The sequence below is a fragment of the Puma concolor genome, chromosome D1, assembly GCF_028749965.1.
Source record: "Puma concolor isolate L17-30 chromosome D1, mPumCon1.1.hap2, whole genome shotgun sequence".
Lineage (NCBI taxonomy): Eukaryota > Metazoa > Chordata > Mammalia > Carnivora > Felidae > Puma > Puma concolor.
The window spans coordinates 62,206,690-62,234,008 of NC_141676.1; the positions used below are offsets into that span (position 1 = coordinate 62,206,690).

General features: G+C 41.5%; 1 protein-coding gene across 1 annotated transcript in view; it reads right to left on the reverse strand.

Moving 5' to 3' along the window:
* GAB2 (GRB2 associated binding protein 2) overlaps positions 1 to 27,319 on the reverse strand; it is a 191,731-nt gene that overhangs the window by 32,693 nt on the left and 131,719 nt on the right. Inside the window, exon 2 of the mRNA XM_086678411.1 lies at positions 27,017 to 27,317. Coding sequence (XP_086534537.1) covers positions 27,017 to 27,317 — 301 coding nt within the window. The remainder of the gene's footprint in view (positions 1 to 27,016; positions 27,318 to 27,319) is intronic.

A 27,319-nucleotide genomic window follows, 5' to 3' on the forward strand; every position in this document is an offset into this window, starting at 1 on the left:
GTGAGGGCAGAGACACTGTCTCTTTTCTAACACTTTTATCCCTTGCATCAAGCCCAGTATGTGACACAAGTCCATAAACATGTGTTGGTTAGACAAACGAAGCATGTAGCATCAGGCCACACTCCCTCAATAACGTTCACTGATTCCTCACTGCCTTCAGAATAAAGTTCAGGTTCCCAAGTCTGACAAGAAAGGCCATTCTGTCACAATCTACTTCTCCTGCCTGGCACCCATATATCCCGCATGCCCCCTATGTTGCATGCTTGGACTGTGGATCTGTATAAAAGAGGAGTGACCTGTCCTCGTGGCTGGAGCCCTCTGCTCAGGCTGTGGATCAAATCTGAGAAATCTGTAGAGCTGGAGAAACCACTTCACCTGAGTCTTAGTTTGCAATAAGATGGTCATAAGAATGCAACAAGACATAAGATGGTCATAAGAATGAACTGCACAAAGGGTCGGGACAACTCTGCATGCTGTAAATTCTCAAAAGGTATTCTAGTCACTTCTGTATTCCTGCTGCCTAAAGCAGTTCCAGCTCACAGTGGGTACTGAATATATACTTGTTGAATGAATAAAATAATTTTTACTAGCACAAAACCAAATATGCTTGTTTCTTGTGGTCAAAATAGGAGAGGCTTTCAAGGTCTGCTAATAAGATGAAGTAGGGGTTATGATGAGTTGGGCCCACTTGGAACTCCATTCTACAAAAATAAAGCCATGTCTATGAAATCAGTCGGCTCCATAATGATCTGCCACTCCAGAAAAGCTCTTTTGAAGCTGTTTTGGGACTAAACCTTGCCAAAATCTCATTTCTGCTTGCTATAGTGTCCACCTCCAAACTCACTTTTACATGGAACCTCAGAATGTGACCTTGTTTGAAAATAGCATCTTTGCAGATCTAATTAGTTAAAATGAGGTCATAGTGATGGGTGTACTTATAAGAACAGCAGACAAAGACACATAGGGAGAACACCATTGTGATGACAGAGGTAGAGACTGGATAAACAAAATGTGATATAGCTATACAATGGAATATTATTCAGCCATATGAAATACTAATACATGCCCCAACAGGATGAATCTCCAAAACACTGTGCGAAGTGAAAGAAGCCAGTGTAAAAGACTATAAATTATATGGCTTTATTTATGTGAAATGTCTAGAATCAGCACATCCATAAAGATAGCAAGCAGACTAGTGGTTTCCCAGGGGTGGGGGTGGGATGGGGGAGTGGGCATGGGGAGTGAATGCTAATGAGTATGGGGTTTCTTTTTGGGGTAATGAAAATGTTCCAGAATTAGACGGTGGTGACGGTTGCACAACCCTGTGAACATGCTAAAAAAACAATGACTTGTACACTTTAAATGGGTGATGTATGGTACGTGCATTTAAAAACACACACACGTATAAACACTTTGCAAAGTATGAAGTGTTAATTATGTGAAAGAGATTAATGGTCTAATTAAATACATCTGACCTTTAGCTTATTTCCTCTCTAAAGAGAATACTGAACACTCCTTACTAAAATAGATTGAGTAAGAGACATTCTCCCTTTCCTATCTTCAGTTCCCTGCCTGTCCTCCAACCTTATTGTTCAGGGGGGTGCACCCCACAATCATGGCAAGACAGTAGGAATTTCAACAAAACAAAATATCAAGAAGTCATGTTTGGGGTCAAAAGACCCAAAGTGTAAAAGGTGAATAAAAAAACCCACAGATGTGAAAACAAATCCATGCAGTTGCATAAAACGTGCATAGGATTTGTTTTTATTGCCTGGCTACCTCTTGAAGGGAAGAAAAGAATGCTAAAGGCGTGTGGCTGGGCTGTTTTTGGTATGTGACTATAACGCTGGTGTAATGATGTGTCTTGGGTCATTAGGAAGGTCAGTTATATAGCAAGAAGAAAATGGACATTTCCAGACTCCAGGCCTGGGCTTCTATCTCCATGTCTAGACTAAAGATAATGCCAGAAAATGCTTGATTCAATTTGTTTTCTTTTAAAAAGGGTTTTATTTTTTCCTCTTCTTCCTGGCTTCTTTTTAGGGCCCTAAAAATCACTCCCCTTCCTTTCCACAATCACCCCTGGGAAGCCTGCCCAGTGCACAAACACTCCGCCCACCTTCTTGCAAAACTCTAGAACAGGAAAGCTCTGAAGGATTTTAGTAGAGGGGCACAGCCCAACCCAGCCCTGCCCAGCCCAGCCATCAACTGGCTAGTGATAACAGGAGCAGGAAAGGGGCAGTTGGCGGGAGTTTCTGGAAAAGATGACTGGCCAAATAATGACTGGTTCCCTTATCTCAATGCCCTTTTTATCTTTATCCTTCTCTCTCCCCAAATCCCTGCCCCAAGCCTCAGTGGGTATCAGAACCCATAAAGTGGTAGACCAAAGCACACGCTGGGACCCAGGCTGGATTCAAAGCCTGGATCTGCTAAATCCTTGCTCTGTGGCCTTGGACAGTTACACAAACCTCTTTGTTCCTCACCTGTTCAACAGGTAAAATACATAGTTTTCCAGGGCTGCCGCGTAGTTTGAGATCATACATATGAAGCATTTAGCAAAGTGCCTGCTCTGATTCCGTAATACGTGTGGAAATGCTGCCACCTTGAAATGGGCCGAGAGGTATGGAGGAGCTTTCCAAGCAACAGAGAATGCGTGGAAGGTAACTGTTGTCTGTTTTAGTTCCAACTATAACTTGTATGATGTTATATGTGGAAGGAGACCAAAAAGGACAATACTGACTATAATAATCATCGCTGCCATTTACTAAGCACCTACTATGTGTGTCTAGTCTACTCTGCGAGGTAGAAATTATTATTTCCATTTTGTTCCCTTCTTTTTGGATGAAGAAACTGAAGCTCAGAGAAGTTAATAATGAGCTCTGGGGTCACACAGCTAGAAAGCATCAGAGCCTATCTGAAACAGATCTCACTTTCTTCAAAGCCAATTCTTTTCATTCATGTAGAGAAAAGAGCTCCCACGAGATCCCTGAGTGAGGAACGGTATTAGCTTTATGAAAGGCAGAGTCAACTAACAGAATGACAGCCTAGGCCAAGCTCTGCTCTAACCGGCTGAGTGATCTTGGGCATGCCATTTCACCTTCCTGGGACTCATTTTCTCTATTCAAAAAAGGAAGAACTTGGATTAGGTCAGGGATATACATAAAAGCCATCTTTGGGAAACGTAAGAGAGCTGTTCCATGTAAGACCTCATGAGACATATTTACACAGAGATAGAATAAGATCAACTGGTTTCACTTTTAATAATCTCTGGTTCTTTTTATTTTATTTATTTTTGTTTTTTTAAATGTTTGTTTATTTATTTTGAGAGAAAGAGAGAGCATGCATTGGAGGGAGGGGCAGAGAGAGGGAGAGAGAATCCCAAGCAGGCTCCACATAGCACAAAGCCCAACATGGGGCTCAATCCCATGACTGTGAGATCATGACCTGAGCCCAAATCAAGAATTGGATGCTTAACCGAATGACACACCCAGGCACCCCAATAATGTCTGGTTCTTAATTCCAGGACATAGGTAGAAGAATTAAGGTCAACTGAAAAATCAGGGGCAAAGCAAACTCAGAGACCCAAATGAGAACACAAATTCTTCCAAAAATCTTTTTTTTTGCATCATCAAAATTACAAACTGAAAGCCACCCTTGTTCTCACTGGCTTTTTCTATCATCTATCTAGGGTCCAAAAGGAAAATGTGTTACAGAAAAGGCCCTGATGTGGGTTCAGAAACATGGGTCAGAAACCATTTTACCACAGGGACCTAAGCAAAACTTCTAATCTCTCTGCACCTCATTTTTCATGTTGTCAAATGCCAAAGAGAAGGCAGTCAATGAACACATTTTGAAAAGAGAATAGTATAGGATTCTACAGGGTGAGTGGCCCCCTGCAGAAAGCTAACCAAAGAACAGGGACCAGAGGGTGGGGAATTCTAAAAACAAAAGCATGCTGACAGGTGCTGAGGGCAAGACTGGATCAACAGTTCATTTTAACTCACAATCACAAGAAATTATTTAAGGTGAATAATCCTGAGAATCATCTGGCACACATCATAATTAGAGGAATTATTCATAAATTTAAGGCCAAACACAAAATAGCTTCATTCTATATGATAACTCACATAATATGGCAACTAGAAAGGGCCCTGGAGTCTAACTGCTCATTTATCACCACTGTCCTTCCCACTCACCCACATCTCTCATTTCCGATTGGAGAAACTGTGGCCCAGAAAGGTGAGGCTCCTTGTCCAAAGCCACATGGTAGGGCAGACCTGAATCCTGGAAAAAGAATTCAGATCTCCTCCTTCAGGGGTCCTTCTACCACACGGAAAGAACGATGTATCAGTGTGAATGAAGATGTACTCCCCATAACGTGCAGGGGAGGGGAGAGGCAATCAAGTCAGGGGATCTCATCACCAGGACACTGACTGGCAGGACTGTTATTTTGTCATGAGTTTATTATGTTACTCACATTTGCATGGTAAGTAAGCATTCGCTGGACTAAACTACTAAAGACTAGTATAAATAATTCCCCAAGCTCAAAAATACATCTTCTAGTGGTTTATAAAAACTACAAAACAGAGAAAGAAAAAAGGGGAGGCAGAGACAGGCAGTAACATAAGACCCTGTGAGACTAGGCTGTGAGACTACCCTGTAAGACTAGGCTGCCTGATGCGTCCCCTTCTCTGGGGAAGGATCTGAGAAAGAACACTTCCCCCACTCCTCCGCCTGCCCCAAAGGGCTCTGAGAGCCAAGTCAGAACATCCTGACCTTGACATATAGGATCTCTCAGTACGCTTTAGCAGAAATTGATTTTGTGAAGGGTGCAGGGGAGGGAAAGAGAGTGCCTGTAGCCGAGAGGCATGCCACATATCCTTACATAACCATCATCTGCCCTTGGGATCCTCACTTTAGAGAGGGGAAACTACAGGCCAGAGCAAATTCCAGGCTCTCCTTAAGGTCTCCAGTTAGAATTAATCATGCGTTCCTCTAAACCTTTTATAGTACCTCATTCTGCTGCTTATTCTACTTGTGTTGGAGTTCACAAGTTTGTCACACAAAAGTCGGTACTGAGCTGGTAGAAGCCGGGATCTGGCCCATCTCTGTTTCTCTGACAGTGTTTAGCACAATGCTCTGTGCCTAGTAAATGTCTGATTGAGAACAAGGTGTTCAATAAACACACCACGGTGGTGGGTTATTCTTCCTTGGGTCAGAAAAAATGAATGAATAGCTCCAGGATCCAAATGTAAACTATTCTTGTAGGGTGGGAAGAATTATCACTTTGTGAGGTTTTCTGGCTTGTGTGTATATCTGTTTTAGGGCAGCCAATCTATATTTAGCCATGCCCTGTCCTGTTCATTTTAGAGGAGATCAGGTTACAAGTTTTGTTTTCCCCTAACCTGCCACACCTATGTATGCACCTACGTATGCCGGACCTCATTTGTGACAGACCTTACTCCTTCTCCTTGGAGTGGGGCTGGGTTGGCTGGGCATCCCGCTCGGAGAGTTAATTCATACTGGGAATGAAGCACTCCTGCCATTTACTTAGGGTCATGAGCACTGACTGTGGGTACTACAGCAGGGGCTGCAGGCCCATCAGAAAGAATGGATCTTGTCCCTGCTCTACGGGTTTATACTGCATTTAGAAAGACCCTATTTCTCTTCAAGGCAGCACTTCTGCCCTCCCCCAAGGAACTTTGGGAACCTAATGGTATTCCCATAGGAATCAGTCTATCTAGTGGGCACCACAAGCTCACATTGCAATGATGCATTTGACCCTTGTGACATTCCCACAAAAATATCATTGTAAGTTAAGCTAAACAACTTCCTAAGAGGTGAGCTTCCCCTGCCTTCTTTTACACTGACTTTCACTTAAGAGACAACTGGCAACCAGTGTGAAGCACAAGTGTCAGATCCTAAAATGGAAGGTGCTTATCAAGAATCATCAGCAGTGGCAAAAATCACCAGAACAATACCCTACACTGCTCTGCTCTGGGTGGGGAGGCTGAGGGACTCAGGAGACCGAGCATTACCTGAAGTACAACTGTGGATTTGGGAGAGGCAGTGTGGTATGGAAAATGAACATGGATTTTGAAATCTGAATCTTAGCTTACTAGCTGTGGGACCTAAGGATGGCGTGTGAATCCAAGAATCCTAGTTTGGGGGCACCTGGGTGGGTTCGTCGGTTAAGTATCCGACTTTGGCTCAGGTTATGATCTCACAGTCTGTGAGTTCGAGCCCTGCATTGGGCTCTGTGCTGACAGTTCAGAGCCTGGAGCCTGCTTCAGATTCTGTGTCTCCCTTCTCTCTCTCTGCCCCTTCCCTGCTCACTCGCTTGCTCTCTCTCAAAGATAAATAAAGATTAAAAAAAAAACTTAAGAGTCCTAGTTTGTACAGTTTGTAAAATAGCAACCTGTAGGGTTGTCCCAGGGAGTAAAGAGATGCCACGGTCCCTGCACATCAGTACATCACAGAGGGAGGTCCTTCCTCAGCACTCCATGGTGGAAGGTGGCCTGACATGGGAGAAGAGCTTAAGCTTGGTGTTCGCAGATCTTCAGGGTTTGATCATAGCCAGGACTGGTGCCAGGAAGTACAAATGAACTCAACTGGCCTTTGTGAGGTACGTAGAGGACCCCAGAGGCAAAGAGCCTGGAAGCACCCAACTTCTAACCGGCAGCTTTTCTTAGTTGCTGCCTCCAGTCCTGGTGTCACAACAGTCTCCTGGCTTCATATATGTAGTTTTCCTACTCATCTTCCAGTCTTGTATCTTGACGCTCAACAACTCTAGGTTTTTTCTGCTGGATCCAAAAGGAAGCGCTTTTTTTTTTTTTTTTAAAGTTTATTTATTTTGAGAGAGAGTATGCATGGGGGAGGGGTAAATAGAGAGGGAGAGAGAGAATCCCAAGCAGGCTCTGCACTATCAGCGCACAGCCTGATGTGGGATTCAATCTCAAGAACCCCGCAAGTTCATGACCTGAGCCAAAATCAAGTCGGACACTTAACTGCCTAATCTACCGAGGCATCCCAGAAGTGCTTGCTATCTTTTTAACACTGTTATAAAGGCCAACACCTAAGACCATATGTAAATGTGTCTTGGTAGGCCTGTCAAGGTATGTTATTACATGAGAATAGGGGGTGGCAAACTATGGACCATAAGTCAAACTGGGCCTACCAGCTGTTTTTATAAATAAAGTTTTATTGGAACACAGCTATTCATTTACATACTGTTTATGGCTACAACAGTGAAGTTGAGTACTTGTGAGAGAACATAATGGTAAATACAATATTTACAATCTGACCTTTTACAGAGGAAGTTTGGCAACCTCTGGACTAGAAACTGTCATTCTGGTTTGTGTAACCATGTCCTCTTTCAAAATATTAGCATCTAATTTAAGTTCATCATTAAGGAGACAGAGGCTGAAACCAAGACCAATGAATCCCAAACTTATGCTTTGAAAAAAATCAAAAGGAGGAATCACAAGAAAAGCCAGTTTGGAAAGTGCATTAGTATAATTATAAGAAATCCTGTTCTTTTTCATTTTAGTACATCTTGGGCACAAACAACATGCTAGTCACTGGTTAGCATATGGAATTAAAGGGTTCACAAAAGTAACATGATAAACTTATATTGAACCAGGCTTGGAGAGAAGTCACCAGATTGTTCTTTCTGATCCATAATGGTTTATTCTTCTTCCATATCACAGATGCACAGGTCTGGAACTGACCAACAGATCACTTAGTTTAATATTTTATTTTACTGATAAGAAATCTAAGGTCCAGAGAGACCAAGTATTTTCTTACCAGTGACTGATTGGTAGTCCTGAGAAAGAATGTAAGTCCCTTATTTTTCAGGTTTAGTGTTTTTTTCTAGTAATACATCTCATTAGAAGAACAATAAACATTCTAAGTTTGAGTAGACTTTTCTACTTCTGAGGACAGTGAAAAGAGCTTCCACCTAATAATCTAACATGGTTCCCTGAAGTTCTCAAAAAAAGGACCATATTATGACTGGAAAGGGTCAGAATTATTATTGACATACTCTTTGATAAAACAGTACTACTTTCCTATGTGTATACAGTACCTTCTCATTTGCTTTGGTATAATTAATACAAAAAAAGCATGCTGGGATTATGACAGAGATTGGGCTCAATCTATAGATCAATCCAGGGAGAAACAACACAGTAACATTAGTGAATGTTCTACTTTACAACATGGTTTCTCTCTCCCTTTACTGGGTCTTCTTCATTTCTCCTGGCAATGTTTTGTCATTTGCTGTACAGAGATCTTATATGATTTTTGTTAAATGAATTAAGTGCTTTATTTTCTGAAGCTGTTGTAAAAGAAATTTTTATTATAATTTTATTTTCCAATTGTAGGTTGCTCTCGACAACTTTGACATTTATAACAGCCCTACAAAGTTGGCAGGGCAGTGATCTTTCCAGATTCATTTAACATAAGATGAGACTACAACTCAGAGGAATAAAATGACTTACTCAGTGATCTAGAGCTCTCAGGAAATGCCCAAACCAGGACTCAAGCCCAAGTCTTTTACACACCAAGCTGAAGGACCATTCTATTATCCAGCAATATGTGAGGGTAGATGAGGAGCATATACTTATAAATTATAAGTGCTGCACAAATATCCACTGGAATGGGCAAAACAAAAACAAAAACAAAAACAAAAACTATTTTAATAGGACCAATAAAGAAACCAAGGCTCAGAAAGGCCTTTCCTGATCATCTGACCTCAAGCTACTCCTAATCACGTTACTCTGTCTTCTTCTCCTCATCAAAGCACTTATTGCTACCACTTAAACATTTTGTTTTTCATCTGTCTCTTCCCACTTGACTGTGAGCTCCCTTAAGAGTCTGAACCTCACATGTTCTATTCACCATTGATGCTTCAGTGGGCTGGCCATAAAATTCTGCCTCTCTGTCTCCTGATGTGGGCAGAACTGACTGATGGCCCCAGCTGCTGGCCTTCTGCATCCCTCAACTCCCCATAGCCATTCTCATCCAGTGTCAAAGGAAATGGCAGGAGTATTGCTACAGGCCTGTTCCTGTGAGACACGAGACTCCTTTAATCAGAGACCTTCTCTTGAGAATGTTCACTGATCCAGAGGAAACTGTCCTAGAACTGTACTGCAGTCTAATCCTTCTCCTTGCCTTCTGTCACAGGTGTCAGTCCTGTACCCCACTGAAAGGCTTTGCTCCCTTCTCCCACTCCTTCCCATTATCCCTCACAGGTGTCTCACCCAATAAATCCCTTGCAGGTCTTAACTCATCTTGCATCTGCTTCTCAGAGAACCTGAACTCCTAGCCTTAGAGTCTAAAACAGTGCTTGATGAACAAGTGGTTGGGCCAGGTTCATACTGTAGGTAAACCACAAACCCAGAATTAGAACCCAGTCCTCTAGTCCTTCAGTCCAAAGCCTTTTACACTCAGATCACCAATCATCTGAGAAATATGTCCTTGGTGCCTTTGTCCAGGGGGCCATTGCTCTGATGGATTTTTTGAAGGGAAAATGTATTCACTAATGGTCAAGTCCCACAGCTGGCCTGTCAGCCATGATTGTAATTATGGGGACTCTAGTGGGTGTAGGAACATTTGTCCCAGATTCAGAGGGAATGGAAGCTATGGTTTAGGTCAGTGAGGAAAATCTGGCTTAGGTTTAATTTAAAAGCAGCAAGAACTCTGTGTGATGTCCTCTTAAAGGAATATAAGGAGAGCGCCTACCTTGGCAAAGCCACAGAAAGTCAAGAGAGTGCAAAGGCAGCGGGAAGTCTTTCCCAGGACTTTGTGCATGTGCTGAAGACTCTGTATGGGGACTTTGATGACTTGAGGCAAGGACTGCATCTGGAATTTCAGGATATGGGCTTAATAGTTAAGAGCATGGACGCTGGAACCAGACTGTCTGGGTCTGAATCCCAGCTCCTTTGCTTACTAGTTGTGTGAATTAGGGAAAGTTACTGAACCTCTGTGTGCCCCAGTTTCCTCATCTGTAAAATGGGAATAATAATAGGTATCTATCTCATAAGATTACATGAGTTAAGATCTGTGAAATGCTCAGAATGGTCCCTTGCACATAGTAAGCTCTATGTAAATATTAGCTTTTATTAGTAGTAGTATTAGTACATTTAAAGAGACACCTTTGTTTTTGAGCACCTCAATAAATTAAGTGTAATGTATCTCAAATCAACGAAGTCAGCAAGGTTTATCTGATAAACATGCTAATCACGCTCAGTAAAAATGTTCTGGAGTTTGGGTAAAATAGAGACAGTGTTACTTAGGATGTTTCAGTATGGGGGACAGAAGAGGAGCATGATGCATATACTCAAAGGACCGCTGTGAAGATCACTGGGAAGGCAACGACGATTTACGGGCTACACGTTTAAGAGATATTCACTGTGCGCTTATTGTGTACCAAACCCTGTGCTGTGTACTTTAAGTGGGCTCTTATCTAATCTTCATAATGATCTTGTGAAGAATGTCTTGTTTCTATTTTAGTGATACAGAAATTGAGGCTCAGAAAAGCAAATTAACTTACCTGTGTTAAGACTGATGTCATCAATGTTGTGGGTTCATGTATTTATATGATGCCAAGATCTACGCTCTTTGTATTAAAGTGGCCTTCTAGATCAGTGTGTGTGTGTGTATATATGTATGTATGTACACATGTGTATAAAGTGTAGGTAGGTACACTTTATAAATTATATAGCCTTATGTAAATGTTAGATGCTATCACCATCACCATAGTCTGGAACACTAGCTGGAAGCCAAGAAACCCAGGTGCCAATTCTAGCCTTGCCAGTTAGCTGTAGGATTTTGAGCAAATTAGCTCCCCTCCTTTGACCTTTGGATACTGTGTTATTTGAGGAGTTTGGAACTAAACCCTCTCTAAGGGCATTTTCAAGACCTCATATTCTAGAATTTTCTCATTCTATGAAATCTATTCCCTTCTCTGTCTTGGCTGAGTGTTTTGGCTAATATGATTCACCAGCCATGAAGAATTTTGTTCACTGACTTCATCCACAAAAGGGGAGAGGGGATGGTGAATAAAAGCAAACAATAAACAAATGATAGCTATGTAAAATGAAATTTAGGTCAGTGGCACACCCTGTCTCTTCAGTCTAGTTAGTACATCATCCATCTTGAGTTTTTATTTTTTTTAATTCTTTATTTTTGTTTATCGTTGTACTTTTTAGCATGTTTGCAGCAGACCAATATTTTTACACTGTGTCCCAGCCTTCCCGGGTCACCATGGGAGTGAGAGAGGGCAAGCCTTCTGGGTCCACCTCCAGCTGGCAGCACTTGACTCTCTGTCCCCTGCAATATTCAAGGTGGCTTCCTTTCACCTGTTTTATATGTTATGTTCCATGCAAGATACAGTTAACAAGCAATGCAAAGAAAAAAGCTTGAAAATTACCATTTTGGTCTCCAATTTTAGTTTATAGTTGAAGAAACTAAGATCAACACACTGAATCAGTAACAAAGCTGAAATTTAAAACCAGGACTTTGACTCCCAATTCATATCCTAGAGACAGATGACCATGCCTACTGATTTTGTTGAGCTCAGAATCCTACAAAGAGCTGTATGTGAGTGGATGTTTAAATAATCAAGATCTTCTGAGGCCCAAGGTGACTTACCCCTAAAATCAAAGTCATAATTCTATCTCTAGAAGAAAAATAGACTCATATTGGGCTTTGGAATCTGGTCTGGGACCAATTCAACAATACTTAATTACCCTCCTTCTCTAAAAATAATCAGAAGCAACTCAAAGAACAAAAATGGGGGGACGTCTCAAGAGATGTCTGAGAGCTGTCAGAGGCTTCTGGGATTGAAGAGTCGGGATGAGGTGCTCTCCTCTCTAGCAGTCTATGGGTTCTGGCAGGTAAACACTAGACCTAATCCATGCTGGCTGCCTGGGGGCTGGTGAGGGGGCATGTCTGGTACGAAAGGGAAAGCAGGAAGAGGGATCCAGGCTCAGAATGAAAAGAAGAGGATTGGGTTTCTCCCCGACGCCTTCTACTCCTCCAGGAGGGGTGGGCCTCCCTGTAGGCCTGGGCTAGAGCCTGCTCCAGAAGAGCACAGGGGTGCCTGTGGGGATTTTATGGAGTTCATGTCCCAACTCAAAACCTACTCTCAGTGTGAGCAGACCCAGCTGTAGACAAAAGAAAACAAACAAAAAAAGATGGAGGATGAAGGCCTGATATTTCAGAGTTATTTAGAATAACATTTTTCTTTTTAAAAAAGGCATGAGGATTTCAGATCTGGCTGGAAACTAGTCTGGATGTTTATTTTCCTCATTGTCTCAGTGGAAAAAAAGGGTGGGTGATTCAGACAGCAGCCTCCGCCTCTGGGCTGGGGCCCGGGTCAGTCTCTACTCTGTTCTTTGCTCCTCAAGGAACTTGTCAGCCTCAGGAGAAGCTACATTTTACCTCCCACATTTGCTCTAAGCTTCCAATAAGGATCCCCCAGAGGAGCTGGGGGATCTGAGCTCGGCCAAAAAACAAAACAAAACAAAACAAAAACAAAACCACCAAGAGCAAAAGGTAGGAGAGGGAACAAGGGAGGAGATGGTCCTCCCAAGGATAAGAAGAGAGAAAGGGTGAGGTCTCTGAGAAAGGCCTCTTTCCTCCCTGCCCTCCTCCACTCATGGCTCTCCCACTCACTGCATCTGGGGGAAAGGACCAAGGTCACCAGAGGGCATCTGGGTGGACTTCTTGGCTCCACCACAGCCCTCCCTGCTGTCCAATGTCCAGCTGGAATAAGGGGCCCTGACCTTTAAGGCACCAGTCCTTCTTTCTGGAAAGGAAGGAGCTGTTTGAAGATACCCCCTTCCTGCCCTTGATAATAGTCTCCCACTGAAGGTTGAAGATTTCCCAAAAGCATCCAGTGGGGACTCAGGACTTAAAGCAATTCTGCTGTCGAGTTACTAGGGAAACTCATGGATCACTAGAAGTTTCAGTATTTACAAAATACTTAAAGGTGGGGCAGCCTAACTCAAAGCTGTGGTAGAGATAAAGAACAGTTAGTTGGAACTCTGAGAAGTCCTTATTCCACAGAGCTGGGCATATGACTGCCATGAAGCTCCTGTGAGGAGGGTCAGAAGAAGGGAAAGAGCTAAAATGATACATAGCATATGGAGGAGACCCAGGCCTTATTTCAAAATCTTCAAGAATTACTAAGGACACTCCCTGAGTTCTAGTTCTAGTGGTTTGTTAGCTAGTCTAAGATGGATTGTGCTAAATAACATGTACTGGTGAGGGTGTAGAGAAAAAGGAACTCTCACGCATGGTTGGTGGGAATGCGAACCATGCAGCCACTGCGGAGAACAATATGGAGGTTCCTCAAAAGTTAAAAATAGAACTACCATATGATCCAGTAACCACACTACTGGGTATTTATCCAAAGAGTACAAAAACACTAATTTTATTTAAAAAATTTTGGGGGGCGCCTGGGTGGCTCAGTTGGTTAAGCGTCTACCTTCGGCTCAGGTCATGATCTCACAGTTGGTGGGTTCAAGCCTCACATTGGCCTCTGTGCTGACAGCTCAGAGACTGGAGCCTGCGTCCAATTATGTGTCTCCTCCTCTTTCTGCCTCTCCCCTGCTTGCACTCTGTCTCTGTCTCTCAAATAAAAATGTTAAAAAAATAAATAAAACAATTATTTTAATGTTTATTTTTTGAGAGAGAGACAGACAGAGTGTGAGTAGGGGGGTGCAGAGAGAGAGAGAGAGACAGAGATAGAATCTGGAGCAGGCTCCAGGCTCTGAGCTGTCAGCACAGAGCCCCATGTGGGGCTTGAACCCACAGGCCGTGAAATCATGACCTGAGCTGAAGTTGGGCTTAACCAACTGAGCTACCCAGGCGCCCGACAAAAACACTAATTTTAAAAGATACATACACCCCTATGTTTATTGCAGCATTATTTACAACAGCCAAATTATGGAAGCAGCCCAAGTGTCCATCAACTGATGGATAAAGATGTGGTATATATACACAATGGAATATTACTCAGCCATAAAAAAGAATGAAATATTGCCATTTGCAACAACATGGATGGAGCTACAATGTATTATGTTAAGCAGAAAAAGTCAGAGAAAGACAAATACTGTATGATTCCATGCCTATGTGGAATTTAAAAAAACACAAAAAATGAACAAAGGAAAAGAAAGAAATAAACCGAGAAGCTGACTCTTAACTATAGAGAACTGATGGTTACCAGAGGGGAGGTAGATGGGGGGGGGGATGGGTGAAATAGGTGATGGGGATAAAGGAGTGCACTTGTGATTAGCGCTGGGTGTTGTATGCAAGTGTTGAATCACTATATTATATACCTGAAACTAATATAATACTGTATGTTATCTATACCTGAATTAAAATAAAATTAAACAAATAAGATAGATTATGCTACCTTGCTAATTTAGCCCTCAAAGTTTAATATTAATGTATAGACAGCACTTTACTTTCTAAATGGTCAGTTCTCAGTGACGTAGAAACTTCCTGCTTTTACCCCCTGCTGGCTATTTTTTGTGACTTACAAGAAGCTGTAGCAAACAGGTCTGCGAAGCAGGGCTAGGACTAATGAGGAGTTAGAGCACACAGTCCTTGGACGGAGTTAAAGCCTTGGATTCTAGCCTCAGCAACACTGCTTTCTGCACCATTTAAACCTTAGCATCCTTACCCGTGCAAGAGGAAGAATGCTAGCAGCCCTATCTTATTTTGTTTGTTTCTTCACACTGAAAGGAGACTGTATAAGTGTTTTGTAGTCTGTCAAGTTCTCTAAGGACACCAGATACTTAAATCCTGTTCATCTTGACCTAAACATATAAAAATCATCATCACCACAACCACTACAGGGAAAACAGTGAACCAAGCAGGTATTGTTCACACTGTGCAACTATTGTCCTACCTTCCTCCCAACAACTGAGAGGGAGCATCACTTCCACTTTATAGATGATGAAACCCCAGAGAGATAAAGTTACTTATTCAGTATCATAGAGCAAATAAATCACAGAGCTGGGACTCAAGTACAGCTAGTGTGCCTTTCAGAGTCCATGTAAAAATGGCTGTGCAGGCCTCAGAATAGTTACTGAATACATAAAGGAGGGAGGGGACAAAGGGAAGGAGTCCTCGCCTTGGAGGATTCAAAGGATAGGGGTGAGGGCTTCCTAACAGTGGATGCCTCCTGAGCCCATGAATAATTCATCAAAGCTCTGTGCTGATGGCTGGTTCTTTTTGTGTGTGGTGCATCTGGTCAGGGACAGCTGCCCACAACTGGGCCACAAATGTGAGGACTCAGACTCGCCTGCTCATAAACAGAGCTCACAGAAGCTTCCTGCTCCCTTACTCTGGGGACTGAAGGCTATTTTGATTCCCAGAGGAAGATGGGGTTCTTATTTTTGTACTTGTGCGTACATCTGTGCGCGCACACCCCCCGCCGCCCCCCCAGACTCTACACATGTGATATGAAACCTTCTTGATATTCTTGGAATTGCTTTTCCTTCTGGAGCATCATCCCTGGTTTCCTTTTGGACAGAGTTTCCTCCACCCTTATGTCCATATTTAGACTCAGTTTCACTCCTGGTCTGTTCTTGATCCTAGACAGCTTTTATCCTAGGCATTTTTGGCTAGGGTATGTGAGGAGTTGGAGGGTGGCAGTAGAAAGAAGAAGCTGGGGGTGGCAATAAGGCTGCTTTTTTTTTTTTTTAAGACTCCATCTGCCATAGAACCTCTTCCAGACGAAAGTGAAAAACAGAAGTGTTTTTTTTTTTTTTAAATGGGTCCCATCACAACTCTTACATAAAGAAGGAAAAAGGGTATATCTGCTTGAAGGAGGCTTCCCATGGAATGGAATGTTTCCAGGATCAAGCAGTGAGCAGGGATACAGCCTTGCACAGCCCCAGGGGATAGCTCTGCACAGAACACAAGGCCAATACTCCTCTGGGGACTATGAAACCGAAGTGGCTGTCAGAGGTCTGAGGTCTGTCTTGGTGAATCCAGAGAGAAGCAGAGTCACTGGGGGAGAAGATAATTTTATCTCTATTCAACAAAAAGACACTGGGATTCCAATCACATGACCTGTTCGTATAACCCCAGAGTTGTGATTCAAACTCAGGTATCCTTACCCCCAGCCTACAGATTCAGCAATAGTGTGTGATGACTGGATTAAAACCCTAGAGTTTACTAAATTCTTGGGACAGTCCAGTGGAAGGATTTGAGCAATATGGGTTGGTGAGGAGGGAAACCTGAGCCAGCTGTAGGACCCCTTGTGGAAGGGGTCAGAGAGTGCTTCCAGCCCAACGCATAAGGTCCAAAGAGGCAACAATATCTGGGCTTGGTTCTGGCAGATGTTTATATTCCAGGAGGTAAGAGACAAAGAGCATATTACTTAAAAAAATTTTTTTATGTTTATTTAGTTTTTGAGAGAGAGAGACAGAGCATGAGTGGCAGAGGGGCAGAAAGAGAGAGGGAGACACAGAATGAGAAACAGGCTCTGGGTTCTGAGCTGTCAGCACAGAGCCTGATGCAGGGCTCGAACTCACAGACCATGAAATCATGGCCTGGGCCAGAGTCAGGGGTTCAACCGACTGAGCCACCAGGCACCCCAAGAGGAAGCATATTATAATGCAAAGTCATACCTGGGTTAGACTAGAATCTTGGCTGTCATTTTCTAGCTGTGTGATTTTGGGTCAAAACTGTTCCTCCCTCAAAGGATTCATGTGAATTTTTAGTGAAACTTTATGCAGAGCTCCTACTTCACATAGAGTACACGCTCAATATATAGCTCCAATTATTTTCTTTTGTGGCCACTGAGGGTTAGGCGCCAGTACCGGGTGTTTTCCATATAAGAAGGCTGCTGACACTGACACCCAAGAGACTGGATTATTCTCAGTAAGCCCCAGCAAAACGAGAGCAGTGTTGTATTAAGGAAGCCTCAGGGACAGATGACAGAGAGCCCATATGAACCCAGCCGAGGCAGGTAGGAGGACAGAGAAGAGCTGGGGTCCTGGAGTGCTAGGCAGGGAAGAAGAAGCACTCATTCTCCTTATTTGAAAAGAATGGAAATAAGTCAGTCAGAGAAGGACAATAGCATATGTTTTCACTCATACGTGGATCTTGAGAAACTTAACAGAAGACCATGGGGGAGGGGGGGAAAGTTACAGAGGGAGGGAGGCAAACCATAAGAGACTCTTAAGGACTGAGAACAAACTAAGGGTAGATGGTGGACGGGGGAGAGGGGAAAGTGGGGGATGGGCAGGGAGGAGGGCACTTGTTGGGATGAGCACTGGGTGTCGTATGTAAGCCAATTTGACCATAAATTATATTTAAAAATGAAAACATTAAAAATTAAAAAAAGAAAAGAATGGAAACACAGTTGATAAAAGTGATTAAATGAAATAAATAAAAGTAGGTAATCAAATGTTAATTTCCTTCCTGCTTCTCCTCTATTCCTGACTCTCAGTTAAAAAACCCCACTTATTTGGGTGATTAGGCTTTAATTCCTTATCTGAGGGTTTTATAGACATAATCCATTTTTAAGAAAGTCTCTAAATTAAAACGTAAGCCATTATGTGGCCGGATCTTTTAACACAGTAAATTCTCCTATGAGATGGAAGAAAAGCCTATTGTCTCCCTCGGAAAGATCTCACAAAGAATCCAAAACTTCTGTCACAGACAGTATCCTTGCTCTGGTAATGAAACTACCTGGCATCTAATAAAATAACCCCCTTAAGAAAAGAAGTTGAAGGTTTAAGGGAATATATCTTTTAAAAGACAAGGGTAGTGGAAAAATACTGACTTGATTATTTGTTACTTTTCCCTCCTCCCTTCCCTCACTGAGCTGGTGGTACAGGCTGGTGTCTCCATGCTTGGTGATGCCTCTATTACAGTACTCCCCCGTGACTGCCTGGTTAGAGGTCTGCCCCCTTCACTAGACTAAGATATCTGAGCACTGGAACTCTACTGGTCATCTTTGTAACCTCAGTGGTTGTGACAAGGACCATCACAAAATAAGTGCATGAATGGATGAATTTTCCTACCAAAGAAAACAAGCCTAGATAAATATGTGGTTCTACATATTTGCATTTGAACTGTACTTAAATCCTATACAATAAAAGGATCCAGATAATAATTCCTTTTTAAATTTGTGATTAAAAAAATATATTTGCACCAAGAGTAATTTTTGTTATATCTCAAGGATATGTTTGTCTTGGTAGGAACACCTCTAATCCCACAAGGAAATAATTCAATTATAAGGAATTTGCTCACATAGATTAATGGGACAGAAGAGAAAACCCAGGAAATAAACCCACAATTATATGGTCAATTAATCTTTGACAAAGGGGGAAAGAATATGCAGTGGGAAAAATACAGTCTCTTCAACAAATGGTGTAGGGAAACTGGACAGCCACATGCAAAAGAGTGAAACTGGACACTTTCTTACACCATACACATAAATAAACTCAAAATGGATTAAGACCTAAATGTGACACTTGAAACCATAAAAAATCCCTGAAGAGAGCAGAGGCAGTAATTTCTCTGACACTGGTTGTAGCAGCTTTTTTTCCTAGATGGGTGTCCTGAGGCAAGGGAAACAAAAGCAAAAATAAACTATTAGGACTTTATCAAAATAAAAATTGATTGTTGTGAAGGAAACAATCAACAAAACTAAAAGGCAACCTATGGAATGGGAGAAGACATTTGCAAATAAAATATCTGATAAAGGGTTAGTACCCAAAATAAATAAAGAGTTGATACAACTCAACACCCAAAAAACAAATAATCCAATTAAAAAATGGGCAGAAGAGGGGCGCCTGGGTGCTTCAGTTTGCTAAGCATCTGACTCCTGATTTCAGTTCAGGTCATGATCTCACAGTTCATGAGATCAAGTCCTGTGTTAGGCTCTGCTCTAACAACGCAGGGATTCTCTCAGCCCTTCCCCAGCTTACATGCATGTACTCTTTCTCAAAATAAATAAATACTTTTTAAAAAATGGGCAGAAGACATGAACAGATATTTCTCCAAAGATATCCAGATGGCAACAGACACATAAAAAGATGCTCAACATCACACATCATCAGGAAAATGCAAATCAAAACCACAATGAGATATCACATCACACCTGTTGGAATGGCTAAAATAAAAAATACAAGAAGAAAAAATTAAAAAACACAAGAAACAACAGATATAGGCGTGGATGTGGAGAAAAAGGAACGCTCGTGCACTATTGGTGGAAACGCACACTGGTGCAGCCACTGTGGAAAACAGTATGGACGTTCGTCAGAAAGTTGGAAATAAAACTATCCCGCAATCCAGTAATCACACTATTGGGCATTTACCCCCCAAATACAAAAACACTAATACAAAGGGATACATGCACCACTATTATTTACAACAGCCAAACTATGGAAGTAGCCCAAATGTCCCTCGATAGCGGAATGGATAAAGAAGATGTGGGGTGTGTGTATGTGTGTATGCATGTGTGTGTCTATGTGTATGAATGAAATCTTGCCATTTGCACCAACATGGATGTATCTAGAGTATATTATGCTAAGTGAAAAAAGTCAGTGAGAGAAAGACAAATACCATATGATTTCACTCATGTGGAATTTAAGAGACAAAACAAATGAGCATAGGAAAAAAGAGAGAAATCAAGAAACAGACTCTTAACTAGAGAGAGCAGAGGGTTACCAAAGGGGAAGTGGGGGAGCAGTGAGTGAAACAGGTGATGGGGATTAAAGAGTACATTTATTATGATGAGCACTGAGTAATGTATAGAATTGTTGAATCACTATGTTGTAATATAATACTTTATGTTAACTATACTGGAATTAAAATTTAAAAACTTAATTAAAAATAGCAATTGCTTTCTGATTACTTTCTTCCCCAATCATACCTATTATTATTATTTTTTAAGCTGAGGTATTCTTTGGACCTATCTCTAACATTTATGAAAGCTTGGAGACTGGGGTTGGGGAGCTAAGTCTATGGTTTTTCCCTCCTGCCTTTTTTTTTTTTTTTAATTTTTTATGTTTTTATTTTATTTTTGAGAGAGAGACAGAGTGTGAATGGGGGAGGGGTAGAGAGAGAGTGGGAGACTCCAGACTCTGAGCTGTCGGTGGAGAGCCTGACGTGGGACTCAAACTCACAGACTGTGAGATCCAACCTGAGCTGAAGTTGGATGCTTAACCGACTGAGCCACCCAGATGCCCCTCCCTCCTGTTCTTTTGATTCCTTTTTTATTCTCTCTCTCTCCCTTTTTTCCCCAATAAGCTTTTTATTCTTTCATCAGGAATAAAATAAAGGGAAAAACAAAAAATTCATGAAGCCTATAAATGACAGAAATTTGGGGAAATTCCATTCAGGAAACAAAGATTATACCAAAGATCCTAAGAGTAAATGCAGACTCATAATCTGCAAGGAAGAATAGAATCACAGAATTGCTAAGACAGGACATTTAGTCCAGGCACAACTGACTACATAATTTGTAGAGTCTGGTACAAAGTGAAAATGAGGCTCCTTGTTCAAAAGTTAAGAACTTCAACACAAATAAATGGAAAGATATTTCATGTTTATGGATTGGAAGAATTAACATTGTTAAAAGGTTCACACTACCCAAAGCCATTTACAGATTCAGTGAAATCCCTATCAAAGCTCCAATGTCATTAAAAAAATTTTTTTAAATGTTTATTTATTCTTCAGAGAGAGAGAGAGAGAGAGAGAGAGAGAGAGAGAGAGAGAGAGACACACGGAACATGAGTGGGGGAGGGGCATAGCAAGAGAGGGACACAGAATCCAAAGCAGGCTCCAGGTTCTGAGCTGACAGCATATAGCCTGACGCAGGGCTTGAACTCACAAGCCAAGAGATCATGACCTGAGCTGAAGTCGGACACTCAGTGGAGACAACTGGGCACCCCTCCCAATGTCATTTTTTTTTTTTACAATAACAGAAAAACAATTTTAAAATTCATATGGAACCACAAAAGATTCCAAATAGTGAAAGCAATCCTGAGAAATAAGAATAAAGTTGCAGGTGTCACACTTCCTGATTTGAGCCTATATGACAAAGCTATAGTAATCAAAACAGTATGGTATGATATCAAAACAGACACACAGATCAATGGAACATAATAGAAAGCCCCACATGTATGATCAACTAATATTTGACAAGGGAGCCAAGCATACTCAGTGGGGAAAAGATAGTGTCTTCAAAAAAAACAGTGCTAGGAAAACTGGATACTGACATACAACAAATGAAACTGGACCCTTATATTACTCACAAAAACTAACTCAAAATGGATTAAAGATTTAAATGTAAGACCTAGGGGCATCTAGGTGGCTCAGTTCGTTGAGCATCCCACTCTTGATTTCAGCTCAGGTCATCATCTCATGGTTCTTGGGATAGAACTCTGCATCTGGCTCTGCACTGACAGTGCAAAGTCTGATTGGGATTCTCTCTCCTTCTCTCTCTGCCCCTCCCCCACTCACGTGTGCATGCTTAGATAGATAGATAGATAAATGTAAGATCTGAAACCATAAAACTCCCAAGAGAAAACAGAAAAAAAGATTTCTTGATGGTGGTATTGGCAAGGAGTTTTTTGGATATGATACAAAAAATACAAATAAGAAAAGCAAAATTAAACAAATGGAACTACATTAAACTAAAAAGCTTTCGGGCATCTTGGTGGCTCAGTCAGTTAAGCATCCGATTTAGGCTCAGGTCATGATCTCACAGTTTGTGAATTTGAGACCCGTGTTCAGCTCTGTGCTGACAGCTCAGAGCCTGGAGCCTGCTTTGGATTCTGTGTCACCTCTCTCTCTGCCCCTCCCCCACTCATGCTCTGTCTCTCTCAAAATTAAATAAACATTAAAAAAATAAAAAAAAAACTAAAAAGCTTTGGCACAGCAAAAGTAACAAGATGAAAAGGCAATCAAAGAAATGGAAGAAGATATGTATTTTCAAATATCTGATACGGGGTTAATATCTAAAGTACATAAGGAATTCCTACAACTCAATAGCAAAAACAAAAATAAAAACAGATAACCCAATTAAAAAGTGGTCATAGGATCTGAATAGACACTCTTCCAAGGAAGATATTCATATGGGCAACAGTTACCTGAAAAGGCACAGGTCATTCATTATCAGGGAAATGCAAATAAAACCAAAACCACAATGAGAGAGCCTGCTGACGGGCTATTATCAAAAACTAAGAGATTACTGTGAGCAAGGATGTAGAGAAAAGGGAACCCTTGTGACTACTGGTGGGAACATAAATTGGTACAGACACTATGGAAAACAGTATGGAGGTTTCTCAAAAAATTAAAAATAGAACTACCATATGATCCAGCAATCCCAATTATGCGTATATATCTGAAGGAACTGAAATCACCTTGAAGAGGTATCTACACCCCATATTCACTGCAGCACTACTTATAATAGCCAAGACATGGAAACAATCTGTGTCCACTAATGGATGAATGGATAAAGGAAATTTTATAAATACATATGTAATATTATTCAGTCATAAAAAATAAGTAAATCCTGCCATTTATGACAATATAGATGAACCTTGAGGGCATTATGCTAAGTGAAATAAGTCAGAGAAGAACAAATACTGTATAACCTCACTTAATACGTGGAAGCTGAAAAAAAACAAACTCACAGAAACAGAGAGTAGATTGGTGGTTACCAGAGGCAGAGGCAGGGGAAATGGATGAAGATCAAGGGTACAAACTTCTAGTTATAAAACGAATTAGTCTTGGGGATATAATGTACAACATAGTGACTATAGTTAATAATACTGTAATATATATTTGAACATTGTTGAGAGAACAGGTGTTAAAAGTTCCCACCATATACATACACAAATCCTAACTATGTGAGATAATAGATGTGTTAACTAACCTTACTGTGGTAATCATTTTGCAACATACACATGTATCATATCATCATACTGTACACCTTAAACAATTATAAAAAAAAAATGAAGGACTTCAAAATGGGGACAGTACAGCATTACCCAAGTGCAAGGCTAAGGGTAGAGCCCTGTGAGACTGCATAGGTCTCATGCTCATGATGCTGGCCCTAAGTCTGGACGGGGGTTCCCAAACCTGGCTGGCTGTCAGAATCAACTTAGGAACTTTAAAAAATAAACTGAGATATAATTCATGTATCATAAATTTCCCCAATTTCAAAATGCAAAATTCAGTAGTTTTTAGTATATTCACAAAATTTTACAACCATCATCACTATCAAATCCCAGAACATTTTATCCCCCTAAACGAAATCCCATACTCGTTAGCAGGCACTCCTCATTCTCCCACTGTCAACCACCAATCTATCTCCTGTCTCTATGGATTTTCTTATTCTGACATTTCAAATAAATGGAATAAAAATTATGTGATGCTTTGTGTTTTCTTCCATTTAGCACAGTGTTTTCATGATTCATGCATGTGTAGAATGTACAACGTGGAATGTTAGATCATTCCATTTTATGGCTAAATAATACACACACACCACACCACATACTGTTTACTTGTTGGATAATGGACTAACCTGATGGATAATTCAGGTTGTGTTCACTTTTTGGTCATCATGAATAGTGCTGCTATGAACGCTTGTGTGCAAGTTTTTGTGTGAACATTTGTTTTCATTTCTCTTGAGTATATGCTTAGGAAGAGAATTACTGGGTTGCAGGTTTAACTTTTTGAAAGATTTCCACACTGTTTTCTGCAGTAGTTGTACCATTTTACACTCCTGCTAGCAATGCAGAGGGATGGATGAGTAATGGATGTTTCTCCACACCCCTGCCAACACTTGTCATTGTCCATCTTTTTGATCATAGCCATTCTAGTGGGTATGAAGTGGTATCTCATTGTGGTTTTGATTTCCATTTTCTAATGCGTAATCATATTCAGCATCTTTTCATGTGCTTATTGGCCATCTATTCTATGTATTTTCTCTGGAGAAATGTCTACACAGTTCCTTTGCCCGTTTTCAAATGGGGTCATCTTTTTGTTGCTGTTATTGACTTGTAAGAGCTCCTTTTATATTCTAGATACTAGACCTTTATCAGGTATATGACCCAGAAATATTTTCTCCCATTCTGTAGAAAGGGCTTTAGAAACTATTTTTTTTTTTTAACATTTATTTATTTTTGAGAGAGAGAGAGAGACAGAGCATGAACGGGGGAGGGTCGGAGAGAGAGGGAGACACAGAATTTGAAACAGGCTCCAGGCTCTGAGCGGTCAGCCCAGAGCCCGACGCGGAGCTCGAACTCACGGACCTCGAGATCATGACCTGAGCCGAAGTCGGATGCCTAACCGACTGAGCCACCCAGGCGCCCCTAGAAACTATTGATTCCTTAGCCTAAAATCAGATCTACTGAATCACCACCTGTAATTTAAAAGGTAAAGAGCTTTTCAGGTGATTCAGATGACCCAAGAGGCTTGGGAATGAGTAATCCAGACCAGGGCTTCCCAAAATTTAATTGTATACAAAATTTTTTTTTTTTTAAATTTTCTTTTTTTTTGAACGTTTATTTATTTTTGGGACAGAGAGAGACAGAGCATGAACGGGGGTGGGGCAGAGAGAGAGGGAGACAGAATCGGAAACAGGCTCCAGGCTCTGAGCCATCAGCCCAGAGCCTGATGCGGGGCTCGAACTCACGGATCGCGAGATCGTGACCTGGCTGAAGTCGGACGCTTAACCGACTGCGCCACCCAGGCGCCCCAATTGTATACAAAATTTAATGTGCATACAAATCACCTGGAGATCTTAATAAAATTCAGATTTTGGGGCAACCAGAACACCACCATTAGAATACCACAGTAATCACTGTTGCACACATGATGACTGTGAGCATCCATTGGTGAGTGTTAGAATTAGTGGGCGAAAGTTTAAGGAGAAATAGGATAAGTGATCATTAAAGTATTTCCTCCAAAATATTTATTAATTGCAAAAGCAAAGACAGTGACTTTACAGTGGAGGAATTTGGCAGATACTACCTTAACCAAGAGATCAAGGTTCACATGACCAGTAGGTAATAAGACATACTGCTACCACGTGCCCTCTGATACAATGTGAGAAAGGCACACCTCTGTGTACTCTCCCCCAAACTGATAGCCTCCATCTAATCATGAGAAAACATCAGATAAACCCAAACTGAGGGACACTCTACAAAATATCTAACCAATACTTTTTGAAAGGATCAAAGTCAAAAAAAAAAAAAAAAAAAAAAAGGAAGAAAGAAAAAAAAAAAGAAAGACTTAGGAACTGTCACAGATTGGAGGAGATATGGAGACATAATCACTAAATCTAATGTGGTATGCCGGGCTGAATCCTGAAGGAATCAAGACAAGGGTGAAAAAGAAGTGAAATCCAAATATACTGTACTTGAAAGGTTTGTACCAATGTTAACTGCCCAGTTTTGATAGCTGTACCGTGGTTGAGTAAGATAGGGAAAGCTGAGGGAAAGGCACATGGGAACTTACTGTACAATTTTTGCAACTCTACTGAAACTCTAAGATTATTTCAAAATAAGTTTAAAAAATACATATATATTCTGATTCTGCAAATCAGACTTGGAAGTTCCCATGAGAAGCTGATGCTTTGGGTTCCCCAACCCCACTCTAAGTAGCAAGAGTCTAAACTAGCTGTTTTCAGACTTAATCGTGCATCAGAATCACCAGGAGGGTTGTAAAAACACAGATTGCTGGGCCCTACTCCAAGAGTTTCTGATTCAGTAAGTCTGGCTGGGGTGATCCTAAGAATCTGCATTTCTAACAGGTTCTCAGATGATGTTGATGTTGCTGATGAGCTAAGAATGGTTTCTGTGTTTTTTTATTTTTTTTAACTTATTTATTTTGAGAGAGAGCGCGCACACGCGTGCACATGAGTGGGGAAGGGGCAGAGAGAGGAGAGAAAGAATCCCAAGGAGGCTTTACACCACTGAACCCATGAACTGTGAGATCATGATCCAAGCCAAAATCAAGAGTCAGATGTTTAAAAGACTGAGCCACCCAGGAGCTCCAGTTTGTGTGTTTTTAGAGGGTTGCAAAAAAAATTGGCCTTCAAATATTTACAGAAAATGGTTGCTGAGCCTCGCGGATGCTTGCTACTCAGAATGAAGCTGTGAAGAGACACTTATGCCTAGGTCCCACCCCTGAGATTCCTAGTGAGCTGATCTGGCATGGGTCCTTGGCATCAACATTTTAAAAATGCTCCCCTTTAATTCTGTTGTGCAACCAGGTTTAAGAACTATTGATTTAAGCTCTCCGCCTGCCTCAGGAAAAAAAAACCCAAACATAAAAACCTATTTCTCAATCATCCCCAAGTTTGGGGATGAGCCCAAACAACTGTCAAAGGGCATTTCTGCAACTCAAGACTCAGTTACAAAAGTTGGGCTACTATTCTGTGAAAGTCAACAAGACCCAAATATAAATCGGCATTTCCCTCTCTCACCTATCCCCTCCCAAGTGAATATAAAAGAACACTGGATTATATATCAACAGTAATTACCCCAAACCCAAAGGAAAAAAAGTGGCACGTGTAGCTGTGCAGGATGGTCTGAAATAGATGGGCTAGAACACGCAGAGGTGGACCAGAGAAGGAATCAAGGTGAGCACTGCCCTCTGGGATAAGTGGTGGGTAAGAGAGCACAGAGGGCTAGAAAGCTGAGGGAAGGGGAGAAAGGTGCAGGGCTGAGAAATGGAGTGGTGTTGAGGTACCTGAAGAAATACCACAAAGTACCTTTAGCTTCCTCATAACCTCAACATATCTGTTTCCCATTTGAATGTAATTAGGGCCAGGGGTTCCTCTAGTATTTGATCAAAACCTTCACAGTCTTACTCTTTGCCTATTACTCCTCTGCCAAAGACGAACGCTTTTAGCTGCAGTGGTCTGTCCTTGCTCAAGGGATCTGAAGGCCTTCATCTTAGTCCCAACTGCTAAGCCTGCTCCAGGAAGCACCTTGCCACTTGGGAAAAAGGTTCCTGTTTGCTCTCCTACCTGTGCTCTCCTCAGCCTGATTGAAGCCACAGATCTGGCAGATGCTCTGGACCCACTTATTCATGTCCTCCTCCGTCTCGGCCACCAGATAAAAGGTGCGCTCACTGGTCTTGATGTCAAACACAAAACTATCCTGCAGCTCCTTCTTGTTGAAGGTCAGGCCTGCATCCACCTGCTCACAGAAGTTCAGGTTGATGATCCTCAAGGGCTTCTTAGAGTGATCGTTCTTGTAGTATTCCAGAACATCTGGGTCACCACTCATCCGGCCACTCCGCAGGATAAACCATCGCTTCTTCCAGGCCT